The sequence below is a fragment of the Diplotaxodon limnothrissa genome, linkage group LG2, assembly GCF_057381915.1.
Source record: "Diplotaxodon limnothrissa isolate DT_005_m linkage group LG2, D_limnothrissa_male_GT1.1, whole genome shotgun sequence".
Classification (NCBI taxonomy): Eukaryota; Metazoa; Chordata; class Actinopteri; order Cichliformes; family Cichlidae; genus Diplotaxodon; species Diplotaxodon limnothrissa.
Window position 1 is genome coordinate 11,526,453 of NC_140597.1, and position 10,418 is coordinate 11,536,870.

At 46.2% G+C, this 10,418-nt stretch overlaps 1 protein-coding gene across 1 annotated transcript; it reads left to right on the top strand.

The window, feature by feature from the left end:
- The first annotated feature begins 2,216 nt into the window (after nt 1-2,216).
- LOC146638259 (uncharacterized) lies at nt 2,217-4,763 on the top strand. Its single transcript, XM_085360773.1, has one exon. It carries the CDS (start codon nt 2,511-2,513, stop codon nt 4,716-4,718), a length of 2,208 nt encoding a protein of 735 aa, XP_085216899.1. The 5' UTR covers nt 2,217-2,510; the 3' UTR covers nt 4,719-4,763.
- Nucleotides 4,764-10,418: the final 5,655 nt, after the last annotated feature.

A 10,418-nucleotide genomic window follows, 5' to 3' on the forward strand; every position in this document is an offset into this window, starting at 1 on the left:
CAACACACATATGAATGAAATATAAAGCAGGCTCAAACAGGATGGGACTGATTCACATGTTAAAGTTGTATGTTGGGCTAGCTGGTATATAATGATGCACTACACGGTGGCTAGCTACACAGCTATGGTTAGCATAACAGTGAAGCTGGAGGATGAACACTAACTTTTTTCCACTCAATAAAAGTTAACGTGAGGGTTTCCGATAGTTGGAGACAAATGCAATCGCATGGCAGGATGCTGTAAACAGACCAAACTTCAGTCAGGAGAACAACTGAGATAATCCATCCACAGTATGAGGTTAGTCATTAATATACTGCTGCATGAGCTGGGCTGTAGTTACATCGTAAGGTTATAAAAACTGAGCTTTAAAATGTATAGTGGTAATAAAAACCGAGAGGCCAACAGTGATCACTGGCCTTTTTTAGGGGCTTGTTCAGATTAAATAGAACAAGATAGAAAGCATTAAAATATGCCGCTGCTCCCGCCCTGACTGTAACACAGTCAGTTCTTATTTTACTGTTAGTTTTTGTGGATCACAAGGTTTAAAACTGCTTAAAAACACACACACACACACACACACACACACACACACACACACACACACACACAAAAGTAACTCCACCAGAGTGCCTATTTCAGGTCACTTTTGCCAGTCCCAAGCCCGGATAAAGGAGTTATTTTGTTGCTAATGTTAGCTAACAGTAGCATGCCTGCTAAAACGGACAAACCAATGACTGTCATTGGGACAAACAGACTATCTCACATGAAAAAATATGCAATGTTGTGTCCAAACTCTCAGTGCTGATCTGATAACACAGCTGGTTATTTTACAATTTCTTTATCCGCTAACTGACCATAACCAGAACCATTCAGAGCATCTAGCTAAATTAGCCTTGTTTGCTAATGTTAGTTGGTCAGGTTTTGAAGAAAATATAATCTGATCAAACATTATTCAGCTTTAAATATTGTTCAGCTTTAAAGTTACTGTGCAACTGTGTAATAAAAATGTGTGCTCACGACTTTGGCCTTGAGAGCGATAAGAAGCGATCGCCTCATCCTGCAGGTGGAAGATATCTGCAAGCGAAGAGACTAGAACACCCAAGGCCGCTTTCCTTTTATGGAGTTGTTTTTCTGCTAATGCAGCACTTTCCTCACAACCCCCTCCTGTAAGTTTTAGAGAATATATACCCATCCTCACAGCAAATAGGAGGAATCTCCTGATGTGAGCTGTGTTGAGAGATTGTCTCTGTCTCAATAAAAGTTCACTGATTCCCCATCTGCTGCAGGTGTCCGGTTGTCTTCATTCTCCGCCAGCCTGGTTAAGTCAATTCCTCCTTAACATCTAAAAGAACCTATTTAATGAAGGAAGACGGGTTCACTTTGTGTTTAATATTATTCTATTGCTGTTGTTGTTTTTTTTATATCCTTCAATTGGCGTCACGGAACAGGATCCGCTCCAGGTCAACTGGAACGGATGGGAGGACTTCGGCCGTGGTCTGAGTGAACGGAGTTTGGACAAAAGCTGTGTGCACACAAAAACAAGGTAAGCAGACCTTTTATTTCTGCTATATTGAACATTATAAAAATACTTAGTGTCCAAACTCCTAGTAATTCATAACCAAAAATTGTCTGGCTTACTTAAGGCTTGTTGAGAATCAGACAAGTGAATAAGAGATAAGTGAATAAGAAATAAGTGAATAAGTGAATAAAGATAAGAGTGAACTGAGGTCTGACCACGGTTGCAGCCGACGGGTTGCTCTCCGGTGTCGGATAAATACCTCAGTGCAGGTCTGGGACCTTGAAAGGGTTTATTAGTAACGCCTTTCTAAACAAATTAAAAGGTTAAAGGCCTTGAGAATATTTTTTAGTAATATTCTCTAAACTACAGAAGGGTTAGGAAGGCCCAGAGGACTTTATTAGAAAAGATCCTCTAAAACTTAAAAAGGAGAAGTACTGGTTGGAGTCCAAAGGAGGGGTCCCTTTGATCAATAGGAGAAAACGGATCTCTTCTTAAAACCCCGATGATTTCAGTGTTTTAAATGTTTTGATGTTCTGTTTGATATTGGACACACATAAATACACGCTGAATGCTTGCTGTGGAACACTGGGCAGGACAGTTGGTTCTCCGTTGTTCACAGATTACACAATTAAAGGAACTAGGTTCCTCTTTTGGTTAAAATAATACACCACACATAGAATTTTTTTTTTTTTTTTACACATTTATTACATACATAAGGAGGGTAATGAGTGACTGCAGGTAATGTATGAAGTGTGAATGAGACGTGTGAACAAGGTGACAACCAACTAGCACCCCTATCAGGAAGCTCTAGGCAAGGTTACCCGCCAGACTCCGGTTTGGTAGAAGCTTGGTAACACCTGAAGGGATATTTCAGTGCTGACTCACCTTTAAAGCAGCGCCCCAGCTGTTAGTGCCTAACAGAGGCAGAAACCCAGCTGGCCCAAATTCTCCTTTAAAATCAATAAAAGAACACTCCTCCATTGACAGTAAAATGGATGGAGAATTAGATCGAGAAACTAATGATGATGGTTGGGGTCCCGGTGTTATTCTTAGCACATTGGGAGAACAATTAACATGTGTTGAGACAGTCATCAACTCCACACACCAGCCTAAAGAAGCAAAAAAGCAGAAAGAGTCATTGAGGAAAACAGCTGAAAGGTTAATGAAAGAAAAGGGAAAGGACGAGGGGAGTAGTGGTAATTGGGGAATAATTTGGCAGAATAAGGCTATGCAGGCAAAAGAGAAAGAGGAAGAAGCCAACTCAGCAGCAGCAGGTGCAGGTGTGATGAGCGGGGTGAGACACAGAAAGGAAGCAGATAAGCACGCAGGCCGCAAAGCTAAATTTAATCACTGGGTGTGTTTATGGGAAACTGCAAAACCACACATGAAGAAAAATAGGTCTCAGCCACCTCCCTATTCTGCCTCAACTCCTCCCTCAGCAGGCATATATCCGGTACTTAATATCTCTGGTGGAATAATGACTATTGGAGAAGAACCGCCCGTAGCTCCAACTCCCATAGATACCAAGCATTTTTGCCCAGGAAGCTCCTCTCTGTCGGCGACATCCTCAGCTAGTAGTAGAGCCCCCTCTTCTATATCCCATTGTTTTGGAACCGGATCTGAGGGCCTAACTGACCCATTTGCGAGCGCACCATTTGCGGTTCGAATGAACAGACAGGAACCCACTGAACAACAATTAACTGATCTAGAAGCAGCATTACGCAGCTGCTTAAATGAACATAGGTCAGTGGTCCAGGTGAATAATCGTGTTGCGTCAGCCCCCCTTTCCCGGTCCAACCCCTTTGCCAGCACTCCTGTCGCTGTTAAGGGAGATCTGACCGCTACTGCAAAAACTGAGCCTGGCACTTCACCAAATGTCACAGTTACCATGTCTTTGGTGGGCCGTCAGGATCCGGAAACACAGATGAGTTTAGCCCACGTTTTTGCTGACACTGCTACCCCACCAGGCGGGGGAAAAACTGAGGATACTGATGATGAACTCAGTGACCTTAACAATACACCCCTCTCTACCTCTCCCAGTTTAGGATATCAGACTAGATCTAAGGGCCCTGTGCCTCAGCCTCCAGGCATGTTTCCCCTGGTCCAGACTAAAGCGCAACGTACACCAGTGTATCAACCTTATTCATTCGGAGATGTCCAGGCCCTAGTGGACAAACTCCCTGACATAACGGAGGGAGGGAATGCCTGGTTGGCTGGTTTGGATAAATACACAGCTGGACAGGACCTCGCACTGGGAGATTTTAGAGCTATTATAACTAGGTGCACATCCCGATCTCAGGCAGCGGACCTGGAACAAAATGCGGGTACTACCATGCATGAGAACGAGGTGCCACTGATGCAGGCCTTGAGGTTTATTGGACCGGCCCTGCGCAAACAATTCCCACCCAAAAATCAAGGCACCTTACAGAAATTTAAATGGGAGGGAAAGCAAAATCCCACCCATTATCTAAATCAGGCTGTTGAAGACTGGGTGAACCATACAGGTCATCACCCCAGTAGGACTTGTTCACAGAGCATGTGGTTTAGAAGGGCGGTGCTGAGGGGCATTCCGGAGTCAGTAAGCCAGAAAATGGAGGATAATCCTGATTTGCAGGACTGTGACTTTGCAATCTGGAAGAAACATTTGATTTTTAATCTTAACAAAGTGCAGATTAAGTCTGATGATAAAGCGGAGAGCGTCGAAGATTTACAGTTGCAACTGTTGAAGGTTCAGCTGCAGAAAGCTAAAAACGACCTGGGTGGAAAAGGTGACAAGCCTAAAAAGCAGCTTGTGGCCGCTGCGGCTCCCCCTCCTGGTCCAGTTGCCCCTGATTTGTATCCGAACCCATGGCCAACTGATCCACAGCCCCCCCAGTATGGTGCTTATCACTCCCCGGCCCCTTATGGGCAGAGAGGTTCCCCATTTGGAGGAAACAGAGGTGGTTTCAGGGGAAGGGGTCAGATGGGAGGTGGTAGGGGAGGCCAGATGTATGTTTGTTTCCGGTGTGGACAACCTGGACACTGGGCTAAAGCGTGCCCTTTGAACCCGGCTGCTGGAAGAGGCAGGGGAGCCCGTGGTGGGCCCTATCAGCATCCTGGCCACAGAGGTGGACCTCGTGGTGCTTTAGTTGAAGTGCCCCCGGCCCCACAGATGCCTGTGATGGGGTGGGAGTACTACGAGGGTGGTCCCCAGCTATAGGACACCCCACAGACTGCCCAGGACGGTGAAGGGACAACGGCGGACCCTATGCTGTCCATAACTGTAGATAAAAGGAGAAGCAGCTTTTTAGTGGACACTGGAGCTACGTACTCCACCATTAAGGATGTTGCTCGTGAAAGACTTACTGACACAGTGATTACAGTGGTGGGCATATCTGGGGAACCTAAAACTCTGCCTTACACCGTGCCCCTCCCCACAACGGTTGGAGATCAGACTTTGTTACACAGCTATGTGTGTTCAAAACAGGCTCCTGTGAATTTACTGGGAAGAGACTTGTTGATTAAATTAGGAGCCACAATACTCTGCTCTTCACAAGGCCTAACTGTGACTCTCCCTACTGGGGTTGTACTTCCCTGCTCTGATGGGCCAGAGGGAGGTGGTCAGTTTCTGCTGCAACCCTCCTCCTGTTTGGCGGACTCTGCTGACATCTACTGGGCATTATTGGAAGTTGAAACACCTGCTGAACCAGGAGTTTGTACTGCTTTTCAGCAATGGCGGCCGTGGCTCTCACTCCTACATCCTTATGTCCCTCCCCCTGACCCACCTCATGTTACACTGTTTTATGACAGGCATGACACCACCTGGTACCAGCACATGTTCCAAGAGCAGTGTGAGGGGCGGGCTTGGTCTCTGAACATGTCGTGCATTTTTGCGGCACCGGAGGGAGTGGCAGCAGCGGTTACTTTTACAACAGATCAATTACAGTGGTACATGATGTCTGATGAGGCAGCTCCCCATGTGTCACTGGCCTTACATCCTGGACACCAGGCTAAGGAGCTGGGTGGAATGGTTAAACGTTCCCTTGCGGCCACTGACTGGACACCTACAAAACTCCCACAGGTTTTGTTTTCTCCATCTACCAAGACATACCAAATTTTAAATGATTGCTTTAATTCCTCAACACTGCAACATGGAGTGGTCAGCGGGTCACATGGAAGAGAACACACAGACCACTGTGATGCTGCGCCTTTACTCGACTCTCTTCCAGATTGTTTGTGGTCCCTTGGACCCACAGATGTAGGTTTAGTTGATGTGGAGCCAGTCTCTTTTCAACTGTCATCTGCTACCCCTTTGTGGCAGCCTCAGTACCCACACAGACCGGAGGCTGAGGCTGGGATTGCAGAAACAATTTCTGGTTTGGTCACTGCCGGTGTCTTGGAGCCCTCCTGCTCTAAGTGGAACACGCCCATCCTACCCGTTGAGAAAAAAGGCACGGGGAAGTTCAGAATGGCACATGATTTGAGAAGGATTAATGCCTTACTTGGCACTCCTACTTTGCCTGTGCCTAATCCTTATGTTGCCTTGACCAACCTCCCACCATCTCATGCCTGGTTCACCTGCATTGACTTGGCTAATGCCTTTTTCTGCCTCCCACTTCGTGAGTCACTGCGTGACATTTTCTCATTTACATTTAGAGGCCGACAATGGCGTTACACTCGCTTACCACAGGGATTTGCCCTCTCCCCAGGACTGTTTAATCAGTGTTTGAAAGAACTTTTACAAACCTGCCCACTACCATCTGACTGTATGTTAATACAATATGTGGATGACCTTTTGCTGTCTGCTCCCACGGCTGACATCTGTTTGGAGGCCACCAGAGTGGTACTTCACCACCTGGCCAACACAGGTTTTAAAGTGAGCAAAACCAAACTACAGATTGCAAGAAAACAGGTTTCTTTTCTAGGCCGCATGGTCTCACAGTCCGGTATTTCCTTGTCCCCAGAACACAGGAACTCCATTTTGCACCATCCAAAACCTCTAACTGTAAAAGACATGTTGTCATTTTTGGGCCTGACTGGTTACAGCAGGACCTATGTCCCAGACTATGTTGGCCTTACTTCCCCTTTGCGCGCTTTGGTAAATGAACAAGGCATGAGAAACCTCTCTGCTCCCCTCTCATGGACTACAGAAACAGAACAGGCGTTTATAAAGTTAAAACAACAGCTTTCTGTCGCCTCTGACCTTGCTGTGCCAGATTATGCTTTGCCTTTTCATCTTGATGTTTCTGGAACTGGAACCCATATCAATGGTATCCTGTTCCAGAAAAAAGGGGGAGAGAGAAAAGTGTTGACATATGTAAGCGTAATGCTTGACAACACTGAAAAACGCCACCCACCGTGCACACAACACGTTTCTGGACTTGCAAAAATCATTCAGAAAACAGCACACATAGTGATGAACCACCCACTAAAAATTTTGACATCACACAGTGTGGTGGCCTACGTCTCCTCACAGGCCTTCACACTCACTTCACTCAGGCAGAGACGCCTCAGTACCATTTTGGAAGCACCACACATCACCTACTCACATGAAGGCATAAACATGGCTGATCACATGGGATCGGGGGAACCACATATGTGTGAAGAGGTTGTGCAGGTACAGGAGAAAATCAGGCCAGATTTGCAGGCAGAACCTCTAATGGATGCAGAAAAAGATTGGTTCACAGATGGATGTTGTTTCAGAACTGAAAGTGGAATGTTGAAGGCTGCATGGGCAATAGTGGAACAGACAGACATGAGATGGAAAACAGTGAAAGCAGAGCAGTTGACAGGACAACAGTCTGCACAGAGAGCTGAACTGAGAGCGGTGATTGAAGCCTTAAGGATGGGAAAGGGACAGAAAGTGAATATATACAGTGATTCAGCTTATGCTGTGGGAGCAGTGCATGTGGAGCTCAAGCAGTGGCTAAGAGCTGGTTTTTTGACAGCCAGCGGAAAGCCTATTAAACATGAGATAGAAATGAGGGAATTAGCGGAAGCACTGTTGTTACCTGTTAAGGTGGCAGTGGTAAAATGCAAAGGACACAGTGCCGGACTAGACTTAGTGGCATTAGGTAACAAACAGGCCGACTTAGTAGCTAAGCAGACAGCTGGTTACTTACCCTCCCTGATTATGGTAATGGACCCAGAAGCCACACCCCCTCCAGAAAGACCACCCATACAACTAGGCCTAGCCACAATCAGAGAGTTACAGGACAAAGCCAGCCCCCAGGAAAAATCATTATGGGTAACAAGAGGGGCCACAAACACAGATGTTTGGCGTGGCCCAGATGGAAGGCCCATTCTACCGCCAGGGGTCAGACAGACAGCAATGGAAGAGGCACATGGAGTGGGGCATGTGGGACCTGCACAAATGATGAGGAACTTAGCCGCCTGGTGGCACCCTTATCTAAAAGACATGACAAAATACATGGTTAAAACCTGTAAGGAGTGCAACCAATTTGGAATCAAGCCCGCCTTCAAGCCAATAGCAGGGTACTTCCCCATCCCACTTTGCCCAGGGAAAGAAATAATCATTGATTACACAGACATGGTGGACAGAGTGGGTAGTTACAGGTACCTGCTGGTGGCTGTGGATGCATTTTCAGGTTGGCCAGAAGCCTGGCCGACAGCAAGTGAAAACAGTAGAACTGTGGTGAAGTGTCTGATTAATCATTATATACCACAGCATGGGTTTCCCGAGGTCATAAGGTCGGACAATGGTTCACATTTCAGGAACCACGATCTGCAGAGGGTTGAAGCCGCATTAGGTTTGAAACATAAGTTTGGCTCAGTTTACCACCCCCAGTCCCAGGGGAAAGTGGAAAGGATGAATCAAACTCTAAAAACTAAATTGGCTAAAATCTGTGCACAGACCAAATTAGATTGGGTTAAGGCATTGCCTCTTGCATTAATGTCCATAAGATGCTCAGTAAATCAAACCTCTGGTTACACTCCATTTGAGTTGGAGCATGGCAGGCCTTTTCCTGGCCCCTCCTCTCGCCTGTTAATGTCGGATGAAGCTGATTCAGACCTCGATCCGAGGACATATTATAACATGCTCCGCAGTTTTGTTGCCCAGTATTCCTCACAGGTCGCTGAAAGAAACCAGCAAGAGCTGAAAGAGGCGGCTACACCTGGAATGGACTACGTCCTCCTGAAAGTCACAAAGAGAAAGTGGGCTGAGCCTCGCTGGACAGGCCCTTACCGCATAACAGAGCGGACCTCCCACGCTGTCAGGCTCGAAGGGAAAGGTGACACCTGGTTTCATTACACACAGTGCGCTGCTGCCACCGAACCAGGAAGAACCTTGAGAGAGGTGCAGAAGGACCTGTCAGAAGGAGCTGCAACAGCATCACCAACCACTTGAGGGAGCCAAAACTCAACCTACAAGCCGGCTGGTTACAAAAGGGGGTGTTCTTCATACTGAACTAAACATTTTTATTTTTCTATTTTTAACATCTTTTATGACTTTGCTTTTATATTGGCTGGAGTTTTTAAGATTTACATTTTACATTGCAATAGTTTTAACCGCTGAAAGCTCATTTAAAGTTGTGTCACTGATACTTTTTGTTGCTCTTTAACTCCTAGAACACGCCCTTGGCGAGGTGGGGGGAACTGGACCACCTTTCTCTGCCCCATCATCCTCTATTAGACGACATCCAAGCTAAGTAAACATGTCTTGGCCCTTTCCCCCTGAAATGACAGGCAGGCAAAGATGTTGCGTCTTTGTTTGCTTCCTGGCCCTGGGTCTCATTCCCATTGGCATAATCCTGATCTGTGAAGGGCCCCCGACACTTCTGACACCTTCAAGTTCAAAAGCTTCGCCCCCTTCTGACAGTCCCAATCTGACAAATGTAGCCCCTAGGGTCTTGCCCACCACTTCCTCTCCAGTTTTGCCCACGCCCGATCGATTTAGGAAGAAACGAGACACGGTTACCTCCTGTACCCCAAGTACGACTAGAATGATTACTCTCTGTGTCCCCAACAATAAAAGTTGGGTAGTGGAAATAGATTTCGCTAGCTTCCCAGTCACTCCCGTCACCAAAGACCAAGGGGGGGATCTTTTTAACCTTGCAGTACATCTCTCCTCCTCAGTGTGGTATATAACCCTGGGAGGTTGGCATCAGTGGAAGTGGTCCAGTTTAGTGTCAGAAACGGACCTCGATTGGTCCAAGCACTCTAGGGGTCAGGCTTTGCACTGGAGAAACCAAAATATGCTCAGAATAGCAAAAAAACCGGATCTTTCAGGCTTAATTTTTACCCTAAAGGATCTGGCCTTGACCTCCTGTCAACAATTTATACTTGCCCCTTGGACTGATTCGATCCCTCTTCCAGAGACTGATTGTTACAGCTTTCACTCCTGAGGATAAGGATCTCGCCCGGCAGATGCCTTTATTGGCTAGTCAACTTCCCACCTCCTCGCCAACGGATGATGAAAACTCTGATCGTGAGGGTGACGAACATTATCGTCTTTCTCTTGTTTAAATGCTTCTAGAATGGTTGTTTCTCTGTGGTGTTTTGTATTAGACTTGTTATTAATTGTTTCCCTCACCCACTTCCTCTTGAAGGATATATCTGGTTGAACTGTGTCTGGTCGGGTTGTGAGGGTTAAGCGATGTTCTCAGGGTCTCCGGACTTAAGCCTGAGCGAATGTGTACTCCCACCATTGGATATAAATTGTTTTTTTTTCCATACCCCTTCCTCACGTTTTACCATATTCACTTTTGAATGTCCTTAGCAGTTACCGTTCTGGGTTTATTTTATGGTTGATTTATTCTTTCACATTTTCACGTTTATATCTCTCATTATTATAGTATACTCTGTACTCTCCACATTTTTATCATTACTTATGCTTTTTGGTTGCTGAGTTACAGGAACTGTTAATTTTGTGTCACTACCCTGGTTGCACTGACTCGTT